This window comes from Primulina huaijiensis, chromosome 7 (genome assembly GCF_012295235.1).
Source record: "Primulina huaijiensis isolate GDHJ02 chromosome 7, ASM1229523v2, whole genome shotgun sequence".
Classification (NCBI taxonomy): Eukaryota; Viridiplantae; Streptophyta; class Magnoliopsida; order Lamiales; family Gesneriaceae; genus Primulina; species Primulina huaijiensis.
Genome location: NC_133312.1, coordinates 19220439 through 19239353, shown reverse-complemented (window position 1 = coordinate 19239353; position 18915 = coordinate 19220439). Strand labels below are relative to the sequence as shown.

Here is an 18915-nt window from a genome sequence, read left to right as displayed (position 1 = left end):
CAAGAAACCAACTCCAAAAAAAAAAAAATTTACATAATAAAATCTTGACTAGATCTTGATTGCCCTTGCATATTTTGTTATGTCATTTAACCTATTTATTTTTTTACAATAATAATACAATTGTATTCTATAAATTCGATTATTCTAATTATTTATTTTTTGTTTTTTTTATAACAGTTGCTTTGGCAAATATCATCAAACTTGATTTTGAAATACTTGATTTAATTGGAAAAAGTTACTTGTCATGGATTTTGAATGCTGAGATTCATCTTGTCTTTAAGAATTTATGAGATATGATAAAAAGAAGGAAACAAAGAATCCCTGTAAGATCGCGTAAAAACACTTATTTTTCTTCATCACCATCTCGATGATGGATTGAAAGTTGAGTATGTCATTGTAAAAAAAACCACAAGAAATTTGGAAAAAATTGAAATAAAAGTTTGACCATTAAAGAACTGTAGTTATCCCAAAAGCCCGTTATGAATGAATGAATTCATCTTTGCCTTCAAGATTTCAAATCTGTAAGCGATTATAACTCTGCAATATTCAAGATCAGTTCCAAGTTCAAACTTTGTGGAGACGATTATACTGATCAAGATTTTCTAGAAAAAAACTTTATCCACTTTTCAGTCAAATGTGTTTCTACAATAACAATATCGTGAGTGTGGATTCAAAAAAAAAAACTCTGAATTTATCTCAGGCCTACTAGTTGCTGAACAAAATAATAAGATACTCATGAAAAATCATCAACTACGCCCAACTGGCTCTACACCAATTCCTGAAGCAAATGAAATGTTATTCTCTGAAGTGAATGCTAACTCAACTCAAAATCGTAAAAATGAAAGAGGTTGTGGGCGTGGCCATAATAATGGAAAAAACAAAAATTATCAACAACAAGATGAAAAGAGATATAAGATAAGCCATCAATAGTAGAAATCTAACAATGAAGAAGCAAAAGCAAAAGCTCGAAAGAATATAAAGATAAATGTTTCAAATGTGAAATGGAGGGGCATTGGTCTCGTTCCTGTCATACGACAAAGCATCTTGTGGATCTCTAACAAAGTTCGATCAAAGGAAAAGGAAAAATAGAGAAATTTTGTTGATGATGATGTTTTGATTGATATAACTGACTTGCATGTTATTTTTATTTCTTTGCTAATCCATGTGTGGATATCGATCACTTGACTGGTGCTGAAGTGATAAGAAAAATTGAATAATTTAATGTTGATTATAGTGTTTTTTTTCAAAGTTCAGTTTACATTTAAGTTGTTCTTGATGTTGTCAAGAAAGTATGGAACAACGGTCATCGAAAAGTTTATGACCGTTGGAGATTTTTTAGTATAAATATGCAGATTCAAGATTGATGAACCAACAATATTGAAGTTTTTAGAATCATCAATATATAATATTTCTAGCACTCTTATTCTTTAAATTTCAAGTGCTCACTAGCACACGCTTACCCTTGATATAAGATCATTAAGGGTTGACTTGTGTTACATCACCAACTTTAGACGTTCAAAGCCATCCATTGAAGAGTTGTGTTGTATCTGTCTGAACCAAGGGTTCCAAAGCCAGCCATAGTTATTTATATTATTGTTTGAGTTGTCACTAAAAGATTCGTTTTATGCAGTGATAAGCTTGTACAAGGGTTAACAACTAATAAATGTTAAGTGTAACTCGAGTGTTCAAGAAATTTTAAAAAAGTTCATTTACCCTCCTTCTAAACTCTTTTTCGATCCCAACATGTTATATCAAAGCATATTTTTTTGAACTATGATATTCATATATTCAAATGGCAACATTTAACAAGATCTCTATGTTTTCTAAAGAAGATTATGATGATTAAAAGATATGGATGCAAACATATTTGGGGACACAAGATGATAACACGTGTTATGTCATCATTGGTAACCATTGAAGATCCTCAAAGTCAACACAACCATAGCCTTATCAGATGGTGCACCTCAATTAGTTGAAAAGCATAGGTCAGAATGGACTGCTGAGGATCAAAAGAAAGAAAGTTTGTACAATGTGATCAGAAAGTTTGTACAATGTGGTCAAATATATACTTTACAATACTCTTGATAAAAATATGTTCAGTAAAATTAAAACTTGTTCTACAAAAAAACGATATGGGATAAGCTGACCTAACTCTGCGAGGAAAACAGTCAAACAAAGGAAAAAAAACTGACCGTGGCGATTCAAAAGTTTGAACATGCAAAAATGAAGTCTGGCATGACATTGAATGAGTTTTGCGAACAGTTTAGTAGAATTGTAATTGAGCTTGTTTATCTTATCTAAGAATACTCTAACTCTAAACTTGCCTTGAAGATGATGAGAGCATTACCCAAGAAATGAGATGTGAACACTGTAGCAATGAGGGTGTTCAAGGACTTAAACAAACTCGTTCTTTATGACTTGTTTGTAGATCTGAAGTCATATGATTTTGAGTTATGGATCTGGACCAAAGAGATGTCTTCCACCCCTGAATCTACTAAAGCTTTAACTTCTACAACCCCTACATCAACCAATATTGAAGAGTCTTCCAGCAGGAAATCTGCTGTCCACATGAGCATTGAGATCATGACATTATTTGTTAAAAAATTTGAAAAATTCATAAAAAAGAATCAATATAATTTTAATTTTTATTGAAAAAAGTTCAAGCTGATGATAATAAAGCTTTCTTTATATGTGGAAAGAAAGATAATTTTATTGAAGATTGTTATAGGCCAAATAAGGATGACAAGAGGTCCTATGAGAAGAGGAGGTTTAAAGATGATAAAAGACCCTTCAAAAAGAATAAGGACCAGAAAATGCTTAATACCGAGGATAGGAAAAGCAAGTGGGGGGCTAATTCAGACTCACATTGTTCATGCTTAGAAACCTGATCCAATGAAAGAGAGGAAGAGAAATTCCAATGCTTTATAGCGGATGTTGAGTCGAAGAATACTGAAGTTAAGCTAGAAAATTCCTATGATATGATATTGGATTTTGCTCAGATGAATTTACGCATGAAGATTTTTTCACTGCACTACATAGCATGGTAGGTGAGTTTAAAAGACTTTCACAATGATTCGAGGAAGTCAAGGCAGAAAAGACAAGTCTATTGACTCTAGCTGCATGGAACGAAAGATGCTTGATATTCTAAGGGTAAAAAGAAATTTGTTAACGACTAATAATGATGATTTGTAAATAGTGTTCTAGGTAACTATCAATGAGAATAAATTATTGACGTAATTAGTTAATTCCTAGAACAAGTCTTTTGCCTCCATTGAGAAGATGCATTAGATGCAAAAACTAGTCGAATAGAACTGGCTTAAGGTTTGACAATAATGAATATAGTTCTTCTGAAGCAAGTGTTCAATCGTATCTGGACAAAGGTAATTATAAAATGATACATTTTGTCCTTTCTAACACGATATACGAACACGATAATCCAAAAATTCAAGCCAATTAGACTATAACGTTTGAGAATATGGGTAAGCATAAAGGTCTTGGCTATGTTGAACTGGAGAGTTCGAAGTCTAGTCGGATACGGCTAAAATGTAGACAAGGTCAAGTTGATCATGGTCACCATACTCGCACCGGCCGAACATTACTATATGAAGGAAAAACTTAGCATGTACTATAATTGCAAGTCGGTTCAAAATAGGTACATAATGAATGGAAATGATGAAAGACCTAAACAACATTCACTAAGGGAAAGAACACACCACAAAACTTCACATGTTTATGCAAATGCTCACGCTCTTTTAGATACACGCATTAGTAGGTCAGTTAAGCTAATTCAAATGTTGATCCTTAAAAGGTTAATTCGATCAGAACCCAACTAGATTTGGGCACCAAGTGTTTTATTTCAATGATCATAGGTACTTAATAAGAAGATTGTCAAGGAATCTGTCTGGTGTCTGAAAAACGGCTGCTCCAGACATATGACTCGATAAAAGAAGCAGTTGCTCTATGAAGTCATCAACTGCAAAAAACCAAATGCATTTTCAGAGATGATTATGAGGGTAAGATTATCCACGACAAGATAATTATTCAATATGTATTGTTAGTAGAAAATTTGTGGTATATTTTAATTAGCATTAGTCAATTATGTGATAATTTATATTATGTTGAATTTCACAAACACATATGCATTGTCAAATTTACTAATAGAGATATCATGCTAACTGGATTAAGATAACAAAACACCTATAAATTTAGCTGGAATGGTGAACAACTTGATGCTCATACCTGCTTTCTTGCTTCGCATGGTAATAATAATTGGTTGTGACATAAAAAGATAAATCACTTACACTTCAAGTCTATTTCCATTCTGAGTAAGCAAGAGTTGGTTTCTGAATTGCCTAAATTTGATTTTACTAAAGATAAGATCTGCACCTTATGTCAACTTGCTTAGCAAGTGAGATATACTTTTAAGAATAAAAGGTATAACTCTTCAACCAAATGTGTGGATTTACTGCACATGGATCTTTGTGAATGGTTATCTCAACTTTACTTGAGTAATCTTCTTTCTTTCAAAAGATGCTATTATTCTTTATTTTAACAGTGATGATGAGATAAATCTAAGAAGACTAGCTGGAGTTATTACTGAGATAAGTCAAGTTAGACTTGAAGAAACTAGATTCAATCCAGTCGCAGATGAAGTCGAAACGGTGAATGATCAACGACCCGAGATTCCTCAAGAAGAAGATGTCACAAATATCATTGAGAATCAAGTTGTTCAACATCAATATCAAATCCTTTTGGACAAAGTCTCCGGTGGAATAAAAAGTCATCGGTTATCCAACCACACCTCTTTGAACCACAAGACAAATTATAGATGAATTTAGGAATGCTGCATTTGCATCTCAGCTTGAATCTAAGAAAGTAGATGATACCTTAGGAGACTCAAATTGGATACATTTCATACAAGATGAACTTAATCAGTTTGAGTAAAAGAAAATTCAGCACCTAGTTCTTACACCTTCTAATTAATATATTACTAGAATTGGATGGTAAGAATATGAGTTTCAGTTGATGAAGATGCAGGCTCTCAAGCTGCCTTTCATGATGAAACTCTCGTTAAAAGGGCACCCGTACAGTGATGAGGTGAAAAATGATGAATACTCAAGCCGCAGTGCCACAAATTATAGAGGTTGAGACACCTACAGTCGAAACTCCAACCGGGCACTCAACCACTCAGGTTGTAGAGAATCCAAATTTAGAAGACCTCCATACAAAACAAGATGCATCGTCTCCTACCAAGCCAAAGGTCAACAATTCCCTCTTTCGAACAGTTACTCAGTAATCCTGATAATCCATAAGGTGATCCAATCCAAAAGGATGTTCAGATGCCAACTGGAGGATCAGATAATGCATCTCCACCTCCATCTTCTTCTCAAATGAAAAATTTTCTAGAAGTGCCACTTATTTATGTGGATGATTTTGTAAAATCATTGTCCTAGTTTGATTTCGATCAAGCCCAACCGGGGCATAACCAATGGAAGAACTGGTTGAGCCGCAGCCAGAAGCAGAAGCTCCCACTTCCCAAGTCACCACTCCAGCCACTGAATAGTTGAACACGATCATCCCCACAGTAGCAAAAAATATTGGTTTTGTCGTCCAAAATGAGTTAACACACATTCTATTTTTTCAAAATATGGCATAATCAATTCCGAATTTCAAAAAATTTTAAACATAAAAGCTGTAGATCGTTCCGAAATATTTCGGTCTGGAAAATTGTAGTAGCACATGGTCACCGGAGCAACCACACAAGTACACGCGCTGGCCTGGAGCCGGAATTTACAGCTTTTGATCAATTTCTGAATAATTTCGATGATTTGGTGAAGTTTCTTAATTTTTCGGACATGTAATTGAATTAATATGAATTTATCAAGTTTTAACCAAAACTACATGATACAAGTTTTGAATTTCTAATTTTATTGTTCATATTGTACTTCATATTGAATTTCTGGATTTATTGATTCTTTACTTTTACCAATCAGCTATTATTGATTGAGTTACTGAATGAATGAATAACTATAGCCATGTACATCGGTCTATGTATTGGATTGCTAGTCCACTGGACAACGCGGCTTTGGACGGAAAAGTGAGTCAAATGAACAACAGGTTTAAAACTTGGTGTATGGTTCATCTGAACAACGTGACTTCGATCCGGAAATGTGAGTTCACGTTGGTTCGTAAATGATCGATTGTATGGATCCTATTTGCGTACGTGGGGCAAACGCTACACCGAATGTTTGTGGGAGCCAACTCTTTAGCCAACGACATTCACTTCGTTGTCCTGAACAGTCACTGCATTTAACTTGGCAAGATATTTGTTTAACAATATGTTACTATTGATACATGTAATCTCATATTGAATTACTGCATTGTTATATTTTTTTTAATTTTTTTAACTATATATAAAATCAATTTATTCTCATATTAAGTCCTCAGATATTCAACCTCTATTTTATTTATATTTATTGTAAATTCTATATGCATAATTTCAGGACTCCAAAATAGGACGAGAGTTGAGAACATGGAATGTTGGTTTAGCAAGACCGTGAATTTTCTGTTGAAATTATTTTGTTATTTTTTGTAAATTCAAGGATTGTACACGCTTTCTATACTATAAGTAAGATACAATTATGATGTTAAGATTCAGGGGCCCACGAGTTTTTTAGGTCTAATAGGATTTACATAGTTTTGCTCGTTGTAACAATATGATTTAATTCAATTATTGGAATATATTATTTGCTCAATGTGTTTGATATTGAACTGCTCATATGTATTTGTTGTACTTAGTCCAGCAGCTTAGTTTTGTCATAACCAAAAAGATATAAATTGTTATATTGAAAATGTCCTAATTTTTTTTGAAAACAAAAAGTTTCGAACTGTTTCAAGGTCTATTTGTTATTTGAGTGTATTCAAAGTTTATAACTGGACGTTGAGAAATCAAGTCAGACTGTATTCTCGCTGAAATGATTATACCAAGTTGCGTCAAGTTCAAGCTGCAATCGGACCAGACCGCATATTAGATCAAGCTGCAGACTGATCCTAGCTGGACATATCTATTAGCTAAAGTATATTGACATATCATGCACAATATACTAGCAAATCTAGACTGATAAGAATGTTTCCTAAATTTCAAAGAGTCAAGCAACTTTTCAGAAGCAAAAAATAGCCAAAGTTGTTAAAAGCAAATAAGCATTAAATGGACATTAAATACAATGCACTATGAAGAAAAGTTTGCTATACCATCTTGTCGGATTTTAGTACATATGATCGTTTAAAATTTCTAGCCGTTGGGAGATTTTTGATTATAAATATTTAGATTCAAGATTGAACAACCAACAAGACTCAAGCTTTTACAATCAACAATATATAAGATTTCGAGCACTCTTATTTTTTCAATTTCAAACTTCAGCTCACTAGCACACACTTACCTTTCATATCGGATCATCAAGGATCGACTACCTCACCAACTCTAGCATTCAAAGCGTATGTTGAAGAGTTGTGTTGTATCCGTCTAAATCAATGGTTCCAAAGATAGCCAAAGTTATTTACGATATTTTTTAAGTTGTCACTAAGAGTTTTCATTTAGACAGTGATAAGTCCTACATGAAATAAGTTTGTACAAGAGTTGTATGAATCAAAATATTTTAATGGATTCCTTCTTAAGTGGAATAAGGGTGACATATGTTATTAATCCCGAACACCCACAAATATCGTGCCTCGTTTACTTGTGCTTTATATTCATGTCTGCTTTATTGTTCTGATCTTGCTGCATTGTTAAACGTTTGCTTACCTTAAAATATTGTCTTATTAGTCTAGCTAGATCTTTTCCACACTGAAAATATTTTAAGCTGTCCACCTAATTCTAGTCATTCAAGAAAAAACATTAAAAACTAATAAATGTTAATGTCAGCTCTAGTTTTCAAGAAATTTTAAGAGAGTTCATTCACTTTCTTCTAAACTCTTTTCGATCCTAACAAAGTCCTACAGTGAAGTTGAGTTTATGAGTTTAGGATTGTAGTCATCCTAATAATTTCCCATTATATGTTCGATTAACTGATTAATTATTCTTTTTTATTATATATCCTATGAAGTCTGATTAGTTTAGCCAAGTATCTTTCGACCTGATGACAAAGGTGAGATCTCAAGTTCTCACAGGTTTTATGTTCAAATCCTACTTGTGTGGCTACTGTAGGTAATATAGTTTAGATAAGAAATATTCCCCATCCTATTAAAAAAATGGAGTTTAAAGGTTTTTCAAAGAAATTATTTGGTTGAAATACATTTTTTTGTTAAAGAAATAGTAAGGAACATGGTGGCATTCTACAAAAGTCGGAGCTGTGTTCAAGGCAACAACACGACATGCATCCAGTTGAATATCTATGCATGAATTAATGGAGGAAGAAATATTCACGGCAAAAACTTGTGTGAGACGGTTTCACAGGTCGTATTTTGTGAGACAGATCTCTTATTTGGGTCATCCATGAAAAAATATTACTTTTTATGCTAAGAGTATTACTTTTATTATGAATATCGGTATGATTGACCCGTCTCATAGTTAAAGATTCGTGAGACAGTCTCACTCAATATTCATATTAAAAAAAGGTTATTGTTCTTGAGAACTTAAAAAAAAATTATTTAAAAGCTATACATATAATATTGAAATTAAAAAAATTATTGGTTTGACCAATCTGAGGATGATATTATTTAAAAATCATGCTGCACGAAATTACACAGTAAAGGGTGGCGGAGATGTTTCCAGCAAAATACTTCAAATCTTGGTGGAAAAAGCTTTGCGTGGATTGAAGGAAATCAACCCAATTTGTTCAAATAATTTATAAATCCATTGATTTCATATCGATCATCTTTTTATCTATGCTATATTATTAAATTTGAAACNGTTGACTCATCTCAAAGATAAAGATTCGTGAGATCGTCTCACAAGAGACCTACTCNTGATTGACCCGTCTCATAGTTAAAGATTCGTGAGACAGTCTCACTCAATATTCATATTAAAAAAAGGTTATTGTTCTTGAGAACTTAAAAAAAAATTATTTAAAAGCTATACATATAATATTGAAATTAAAAAAATTATTGGTTTGACCAATCTGAGGATGATATTATTTAAAAATCATGCTGCACGAAATTACACAGTAAAGGGTGGCGGAGATGTTTCCAGCAAAATACTTCAAATCTTGGTGGAAAAAGCTTTGCGTGGATTGAAGGAAATCAACCCAATTTGTTCAAATAATTTATAAATCCATTGATTTCATATCGATCATCTTTTTATCTATGCTATATTATTAAATTTGAAACCCTTATCTCATATTTGGAAATAAAGATTTGAAGGGATTTAGATTTGTAAATCCCGATTTTCACCGTTTGGTTAGCGGACAGAGCATTTGTTTCCTAGACATCAAGTTGTAGGTTTAATTCTTATTTCAGTTTTTTTATTTTTTTAATTCATATAAAAAAATTACAGTGTAGTCCCTCACTATTTCTTATAATTACATTTTGATCTTCATTTAAACATAAACCAAATGAATTATAAAAAAAAATATACAAGCACGTAACACTTGCGTCAGTTCACTAGCTTCAAATAGCCATCTCCAATCAATAACCCAAATTTTCCGGATATTTAATAAAATAATCTTGGTTAGTAATTTAGTTTGACTAAAATTATTTTTCAAAATTTCCCAAATGTTATTAATTTGGTGCTAATTTGCATTAAAATCTCAAACCATCAGCTTTATTTCGGGATCCCGTGGAAAATGCTTCTTTTATGCCTCGGGAAAGAATATTTTTGGAATATTTTTTATATTTTATTTATATCAATTATTACAATTTATTTAAAAACCACGTAAAATATAGTTTTTATATGATAAATACTATATTATTAATAAATGAAATTATAATAAAGTTTAAATTATTTGGAAATAAAAAAAGTTCATATTATATTGAAATGCTAAGCCCATAATAATATAAGATCAAAATTGATATTTTGAGAACATAATAATATTTTGAAGAGTAGACGATGTCACAAATATTTATTTGTGAGACTGGTCAAATCTATCGATATTCGCAATAAAAAATAATACTTTTAGCATAATAAGTAATATTTTTTCATAGATGACTCAAATAAGATATTCGTCTCACAAAATACGACCCATGAGACTGTCTCACACGAATTTTTTGCATATTTTTGAAACCATGGATATCTTCAAAGGCAAAATCAATTGTTCGTTTCGAGGAATCCAAATAAAGAATTGCTCCTGGCAATAATTTCACCACGTTTTTCGCGCTTTGGACGATCGCATTCGCATTAGGTTAAAATACTAATTTCTTGCAATTTAGGGTTCATGAATTTGACCGTTCGCGGTTTCTAAGGCCCTGTTCTGTAATTGGAAATGGAAGATCTCAATGGGCCACAGTTTCAATATTTTATTAAAATAGGAAAATTTAAACTTGAGGAAGAGAAGGCGCCACGTAGCGGCTACGTACATGGAAGGTAAATGCAGATGCCGTGGCCTAGGGTTTGTAGAATACTATTTTTTTTAAAAAAACCCACAGAAATGAGAAACCATTTAATGCATACTTGTAAATTAGGGAGTTGGGACAAAAAGTTTTGTATTTGTTTTTTTCTTCGCCGAAATCGAGGAATTTTACGAGGGGTCTGGTGCAGTGCTTCATGTCTTGTTCGTCCGTCTGTTTTCTACCTGGTCTGATCTCACTCGTCCATGGTACAGCTTGCAGTTCATGTATCTCTTTAGCTATCATATGCTGTGTGTGTCAAGTACGGAAAAGAATGTTCTGAGAATTCTTTCTTGGTGATCTGAATTTTGATTTCTCTTTTGCTGATTTGTGGAGGGTACTGAAAAGGGTATGCGGCGACGGTGACTTTTGATTTGGCAATGTTTAAAAGAAGCATGATTTCTGCCTGAGTATGGTAGATGATCGGCCACGCAGGTGTTATTTTTCTCCATTTTCCAGCAAATGAGCTCATGAATAGGGATGGGGGTTGTCGTGGGGAAACCCGAAAGACATTGGTAGAATTCTGTTGATCCTCCCATTGTGCAATTCTTTATGTGTAGACATAGGTCCTTCTGCAAGTATACGATGAGGGAGTCCTCTGAGGGTGGTTGGCAGAGGTCTGATAGCTGTAGGGAGTTAAATTCATCACCCCGGAATAGAGAGCTGTCAGATAGTTCTAGGGGTTTTTATTCGAATCTCAGGAATATGCCAGGAAGTACGAACAGGTTTTCGCGGGATACTGCATCACATGATTATGGGTTTATACCAGTAAGGAAAGGGAGGGAAAAAGCGCTGTGGCCACGTATCCACAATTATAGTAGTCCGGTTGGGGGAGTGGATGGTGACGAAGTGGGAGGCCCTGTTGTTAAGGCCTTGGAATGCAATGATGTTAGTTTGAGACATTGGTTGGATAACCCCCAAAGGACAGTTAATACCCTTGAATGTCTACACATATATTCTCAAATTGTGGACATTGTGAATGCAGCTCATTCTCAAGGAAATGTTGTTCAAAACGTTCGGCCCTCATGCTTTGTCATGTCCGCAAATAACCGTGTTTCTTTTGTTGAATCTATTTCTTTCTTAGCACACCAACATAGATCAAATAGGCTAACGGCTGAGGTCAAAGGTTCTTCTTTTCCCCTTGACTCTCTCTCACACCATAGTTCAAGTCTAACTGGCACCCCAGGTTCTTGGCTGGCAAGGAATCCAGTCAATACTGATTCACGGTTTAATTCTGAAACCAATTACTTTGAGTCATGCTCAGATCAGGTCATTCATTCCTTGGAAGACACTAGCAGCGCACAAACGGGAGATGAGAAGTATTCTTTTTCAATGAAACAATTGCTGCTCATGGAATCAAATTGGTATAGCAGTCCAGAAGAAATTGTGGGTGATCCTATTTCTCTTGCTTCTGATATTTATAGACTTGGAGTCTTGCTTTTTGAGGTCAGTGATGGACATTTCAATAAACTAAATGTTTAGAGTTTAATTTTCTGGGATTGCTAACCATTTTCCTCTTCGCGTATATGTTTAAATATGATGGATTTCATATCTCACATGTCACTAATATAGCTGTTTACCTGTTAGCAGCTATTTTACACTTCTGCTTCCCTGGAAGAGAAGAGCACAACCATGGAAAACCTGAGGCATCGGGTGCTTCCTTCTCAATTTCTTCTTAAGTGGCCTAAAGAAGTTTCATTTTGTTTGTGGTTGCTGCATCCTGAGCCAAGTAACCGCCCTAAGATAAGGTAATTTTTGTCCTATCATTCCATTTTGGTGCTGAGCTTCAGCTAATGCTTGCTTTTATCTATATTGCTTACCATCAAAATTGCAAATAAAGGTTTCTAGCCGCCCTACTCTTTCAGGTGTATGTCTTTGATCATGCACATTTTTTGAGTCAGATAGTGTTTTTGTTCGAGTGTTCACGTTTTTGTTCAGTAGAATTTACGTCTTCAAGAAAATTGCCTCTCTGTTGTAAAGTGATGAGTTCAAGGTCCTAAATACGACCTTATCATTGTAAAGAGATGTAAAATATAATTGGTTGGAATCATTTGGTCCCTGTCTCTCCACTCTCATTTATTGAAATGTAATATGTGCCCATTCTTACTTCCTTTTACTCTGTCTTGCAGTGAAATGTTACAAAGTAATTTTTTTAATTCTCGAAGAGATGAGTTAGATGAACAAGAAGCTATTATAGAGCTTCCAGAAAAGACAGAGGAGCAGGAGTTGCTACTGGAATTTCTTATGCTACTGCAACAGAGGAAACATGATGCTTCAGATAGCTTGAGTGAGACAATAGCATTTATATCTGAAGATATAGAAGAAGTCACAAAGCTGCAAACAGGTATCAGGCTTAAAGGAAATTCGGAATTAAAATTGGACACAAGTACGTATTCATCCTCTGATTTGACGAAGGGTGCTCCTCATGAATATTTTGGAAGCTCAGGGAGCAGAAAGCGAACCAGGCAGGAATTTTACCCTGAACTTGATGACTCTAACTGCATAGAGACACCTGGTGGAGATGGAGCAAGCATTCTCTCCAGAAGTTCTCGGCTCATGAAGAATTTTCAGAAACTGGAATCAGCTTACTATGCAACGAGACGCAGGAATGTCAAAGCAACACACCAACCACTGCCTAGACATTCTCTTAGCAGTAGTGATGGCAAAGGATCCGCTGTTGTCACTGAAAGAAGCTGTTTTACTAATCCAACATCTAAAGAGATGCATAATAAGCGTGACAAAAGTGGATGGATAAATACTTTTCTAGAAGGTTTATGCAAGTATCTATCTTTCAGTAAGCTCAAAGTTAAAGCAGACTTGAAACAAGGGGATCTCTTAAATTCATCTAACCTGATATGTTCCCTTAGCTTCGACCGTGATGGAGAATTTTTTGCTACTGCTGGGGTAAGCAAAAAGATCAAAGTTTTTGAATTTAACTCAATCTTGAATGGAGATCGGGATATTCATTACCCTGTGGTTGAAATGGCAAGTGGAACTAAACTTAGCAGTATATGTTGGAATAGTTACATTAAGAGTCAGATTGCTTCAAGTAACTTTGAAGGTGTGGTGCAGGTAACATGAATTTAAACTCCTATATATTGTTTGCTCTTGAGTATTCTGGTTGCCCATCATTGATTTTCACTCGATATGTTGTCCAGTTATGGGATGCCACAAGAAGTCAAATTTTCTTGGAAATGAAAGAGCATGAACGGCGTGTATGGTCAGTCGACTTTTCCATGGCAGATCCAACGATGCTTGCCAGTGGGAGTGATGATGGTTCAGTTAAGCTCTGGAATATCAATCAGGCAATTCTATTTTTGCACTTGGTGGATGTCAGCTTTGAAACTAAACGTACTATGGCATCTAGTTATCATTTGCTGTATGCATTAGTTTCTGGACATTTAATAAGTTACTTTTCTTACGTGAATTGCTTCTGCAGGGAGCAAGTGTTGGTACTATTAAGACAAAGGCCAATGTTTGCTGTGTTCAATTTCCCTCAGACTCTGCTCATTGTCTAGCATTTGGTTCCGCAGATCATAGGATATATTATTATGATCTGCGTAATTCAAAAATGCCCTTATGCACTCTAGTTGGGCACCATAAAACAGTAAGCTATGTGAAGTTCATAGATTCAACTACACTTGTGTCTGCTTCCACAGATAATACGCTAAAGCTCTGGGATTTGTCAATGTGCAATTCAAGAGTTCTTGATTGTCCTATGCAGTCATTCACGGGTCACCTAAATGTCAAGGTATGGTTTGATTGTCTTCTTTAACGTGAAGCCGTATCTTCTGAGTTTATCTCTTGGCCCCTCCCTCCTTATTCTTTCTCTGTCCAAAAACCATCACTCAGCCCATTGGTATTCAAAATTTGTGAAGAAAGGAATTTCTTAAAATAACTGTACTTGTACTTCTCTTTTCGGGCTTATGAGTCTTCCATTTGAAACCTGATGATTAAACAATTATTTGTTTCAGAATTTTGTGGGCTTGTCTGTTTCTGAAGGATTTATTGCTACTGGCTCAGAAACGAATGAGGTATCTTATAGTCTATTATATGAAGCGCTTCTTGTCTTGCAACTGGTTATTTTTATCGGTATTTCTGATACTGCCTCTCTATAAACCTCTTCTGAAACTCATATCGAGATATTCCATTGCCAAGCAGGTTTTTGTTTACCACAAGGCTTTACCTATGCCCTCCATGTCGTATAAATTTAGCAGCACCGATTCACTTTCTGCCGACGAAGTGGACGACTCGGCACAGTTCGTTTCATCTGTGTGTTGGCGTGGTCAGTCTTCCACCTTAGTTGCGGCAAATTCCATGGGACATATCAAGGTTTTGGAGATGGCTTAATTTGGTGAATAGAACCAGGTAGTTCAAACAATCAGCAAAAACAAATTTTTCCCTTAAAACATAGGGGAGAGATTAAGATGAAATTTCATCTTTTGATGGAATGCAGCTTGTGGACAAAACATTAGGATAAAGGGGTGTTAATAATATAGTCATTTTTCTTTGTATATTGTGTGAATCTTTTGGAAAAGTGTGACGATTTCATTCATTCAATCTTGTTTAGAATCAATTCATCAACGTGCGGTTAAAAATCGAATAGGACTATTTTAAAAGAACACACTCAATAGAACTTTTTTAAGAATTGCTCTTTAGAAATTCAGTACTCTTGTAAATATGTGCATTCATTTTGTCTTTGAATGTTTTAGAAATTCTGATTTAAGAGTTTGTTTTTCCTAAAAATCAAGTAGAAACTTCAAATTAGGAGAATAGAATTGATTTATAATTTGATGATTTTTGTCAAAAAACAATTTCGTAGTCAACCTTACTTTTTTCGAGAATAACAGAAATTTAATTACCATTAAAATATAAAACAATTTAAAAATTAAAGTACTGATTAAAACTACTAACATGAACAATTTCCTTCCAAGTTCATGAAGAGGTGCATCGTTCCGGAACAGTGACATCTTCGTCTTTGGGAATTATGATTACATCTTTTTGGATTTTATATAACTCACAGAGAAGAAATTATTAGAACTAATTTTGGAGCTATCATATTTTTAAGAAACACTTGCGTTTTTCACAGTATCAAAAAATCGAAAATATAGCCATCCAAATTCTTACGGTGGTGTACCTTTTATTATAAATTCTTCATACAAACTTGTGATCTCTGGCGCCAGAAAAATCGAGGGAGTTGAACTTCGAATTTTGATGTTATAGGTTTTGTATCATGGAAAGGTTAGTTTCTCATTAACCTTTTACATCTGAGTGTAAGGAATTAATATCTTTAAAAAACGCATCTTGCTGTCATTGAGCAATCAAACTTAAATTCTTACTCTCTAAATAAACTGAGCAATGATAACAACCCGAAGGTGTTCTCACACACTAAGAGAAATGAAGCTTCTAATCTAAGCTGATATATCTATGGAGTGTTCCCTCGACTTAGGCAAAATGCTTCTTGAAAGCTGATATGCAATATGCGTGTCCACCATCTTTTTCTTTTTTATTTACTCTGTGTTATCTATCTTGTATCGAGTCTTCACTGATCTTCTATTTATAGATGAGAAGTTTTGAACGTACAGTGAGACTCAATTATTGTATCCGTTGCATTTGACTTCGTTCCTTGAGATCTGCGTTGTACTATCCAACAATCATTCTGGAACATTTGGCTTTGAGAGCTTGAAGCAACGTTCATTATTGTCCTTTGACTGGACAAAAGCTTTTTTTACCTTTGCACACAGCTGGATTCCATTAAGTAAGTTTGTCATGGTCTGCAACTGATTGCTCCTAACTGATGTTCTGAACTGGTCAGTTGAACTGGTCTTGTTCTGATGAGATGAAATCAGTTGGCTCGTCAGCTGAACTGATTTTTTGATTCAGTCTAACTGGTCAGCTGAGATCTTCATCGGTTGAACTCTTCATCAGCTGGCCGGGCTTCTTAAGGTCTTCTGCTGAACTGCCTATCAGTTGGACATTCAGTTGAATTATTCTACGATGCATCAGTTGAACTGGTTCAATTCATGTGATCAGTTGGTTCTTTCAGTTAGCATCATTGACAGCTTCAGTTTTGGCTCGCAACTGATTATTTCAGTTTCAGCTTTCTACGCACTTAGGTAGATTTATTAGAAACAAATTAACAAGTTTTGTTTACATCAAAATCAAGCAAAGATTACGAACATGAAATGTTTCAACATAGGGTTTTCTGTTAGAATGCATAAAACTATGTTTTAAAGGTTATTCGAGACGCGATCGAGGAACGGAGATCGGGGACCTCATGAGGGAAAATATTTTTATTAAATAATTATTTTTAATTGTTTAATGTGTGGTGTATTTTAAATGGGATTTTCGAAAATGATGTGTTTTGAGGTGTTTTTATACGCCATGTCGTATTTTAAAACCGGTAATTGATTTTCGATGAAAATAGAGACTTTTTAAGAACTCGGTTATTACTTTCACAAACTTTCCATAACAAAATATTTTAATTATTATTAATGGGCCTATCACACTAGGTTAATGGGCTTAAGCTTGCACCAAGTATTCTATTTAATAATTAAGGCCCTAAACCCTAACCTCTTCTCACCAAAACTCATGCCCACCATACCTATTAGCACTAGGACTCTTCCTTCAGCATTCAAGCACACACCACACGTAATTACTGAGAGGAAGCCACGGTTTTTGAAGGGAAAATCAGCAAGGTCCTCTCTACGTCGACGTTCTTCGCATCTCAACTCGTTTTTCGTGCGTAATAAACGCGAAGGAACGTCTTAATCTCTTTTTTCTCATCTATCACATCATATTATGTATTTGATATATGTTTGCATGAAAACAAATATGAACCCTTTTATTATTTTCGTTTTTATGCCATGTTGTGCCAAAAACTGATGTTTTTATGATTCAAAACTCATGCTAAGGATACTTAGATGGGCTTCCATGGTAGGGACACCAAAAGNCTTGCGATTTTGGAGGCTGAGCGTGCAAGGGCAGTGAAGGTTGTTCCAGAATGTTTCTAAGGGCTTGGTCGTGGTCCTAGGATAGGTAACTAGGGGCTGGACATGGTGGTTAAGGGCTGGAGTCGAGGGACGTGAGGGTAGGCTCGAGCTAGGGCTTGGTGTGAAGCATGTAAAATCTCCAGCAAGGTCCTAGGCTTGTTCATGGGCCTTGATTGGCCTTATTTGGGTTACATATGGTATAATTATGTGTTAATAAGTTATGGTTCAAATTTGGTAAGTTTTGGTTAAGTTTCAAGTCAATACTAGTCAAAACCAGGATGTACGTCTAATGTTTAAAACCGAATTGGGATATTAGTCGAGGGGCTTAATTTTACGTCTAAGAAATATTCATGGATATATTTTAAGGTGATATGTTAAGTTTGGAATGAATTGGGCCGTCGCTTTAAGGTCTAAAGACAAATTTGGAAAGTTAGAGTTTCAGGAACAAAACGGTTATTTTACACCTAAAAAATGTTAGACGTCCTTGCAATGCCCTGAATACTATAATAAATGTTAAAATATTTATTTTAAATGTTTATGAAATTTTATGATAAAACTTTAATACTAAAAGACATGTTGCATGCTTGGTTTAAAAGAAAAAAGATTTATATGTGCATGAATTTTTATAAGTGATGGAAAAATGAAAAGTTGAAGGAGGTGAATTGATTAGGTCTAATATGATGATACGATGATATGTAAGGCCAAGCCTCAGTTGACGGGTGAGAGGGTCGCTGATGTCCCCGCCGCCAGATACCGTGATAATACGTAGATGGATCCATCGACCTAATACTAATACAAAAGTCACAATTGAGGATGTGAATTCAATAAAAAGATAAACATATACGTATATGATGAAAAAAAAAACGTATTTGATGAAAGGAAAAATGTTTAAAGTTTATGTTCATGAAAAGTTATTTTATTAAAAGTATGTTCACTGTTACTTGTGAACGTATATGTATTACTTGTTATCATGATTAAGATTTGCTGAGTCAATAGACTCACTAGGTGTGATCGATGCAGGTGAGCATGAGATTGATGTTAATGGGTTGAATTAGCTGGACTGAAGGTGCACACAACCCGAGGAACGTCTAGTTTTTAACAAATAAAATTAAGTTTATGATTTATGATTACTTAAAATTTTTTATGATTTATGATGCTTTTGAGAGGTTTTTGAGAGAATGTTAGAGTTAAGTTTATTTCTGAAATAATGTTAGTTTAGGTTGGTTGACGTTTACGATTTTATGCTTTGAATTACTTTCTTTTATATTTTCAAATAATAGTTGGTTGGTTTATTTTAAATGATGCAAAAGTAATTTTAAATATAATTATGTATATTGCGACTGAAAGTAGTAGGAAGAAAAAAAATTCTAGTGAATTTTAAAGA

The 18915-nt window shown here is 34.4% G+C and overlaps 1 protein-coding gene across 4 annotated transcripts; it reads left to right on the top strand.

The window, feature by feature from the left end:
* Window positions 1-10283: 10283 nt before the first annotated feature.
* Window positions 10284-15117, top strand: LOC140980844 (protein SPA1-RELATED 4-like). 4 transcript variants are annotated; one of them, XM_073446914.1, is made up of 8 exons: window positions 10287-11985; window positions 12130-12287; window positions 12669-12883; window positions 12986-13611; window positions 13698-13844; window positions 13979-14290; window positions 14514-14573; window positions 14701-15117. In XM_073446914.1, exons 1-8 carry the CDS (start codon window positions 11092-11094, stop codon window positions 14887-14889), a joined length of 2601 nt encoding a protein of 866 aa, XP_073303015.1. In that variant the 5' UTR covers window positions 10287-11091; the 3' UTR covers window positions 14890-15117. The 4 variants fall into 4 exon arrangements, with proteins under 4 accessions (XP_073303016.1, XP_073303017.1, XP_073303015.1 ...); XM_073446913.1 differs by having other exon boundaries at window positions 10288-11985; window positions 12669-13611; window positions 14701-15116; XM_073446915.1 differs by lacking the exons at window positions 14514-14573; window positions 14701-15117 and having other exon boundaries at window positions 10284-11985; window positions 12669-13611; window positions 13698-13871; window positions 13983-14284.
* The last annotated feature ends 3798 nt before the right edge of the window (window positions 15118-18915 follow it).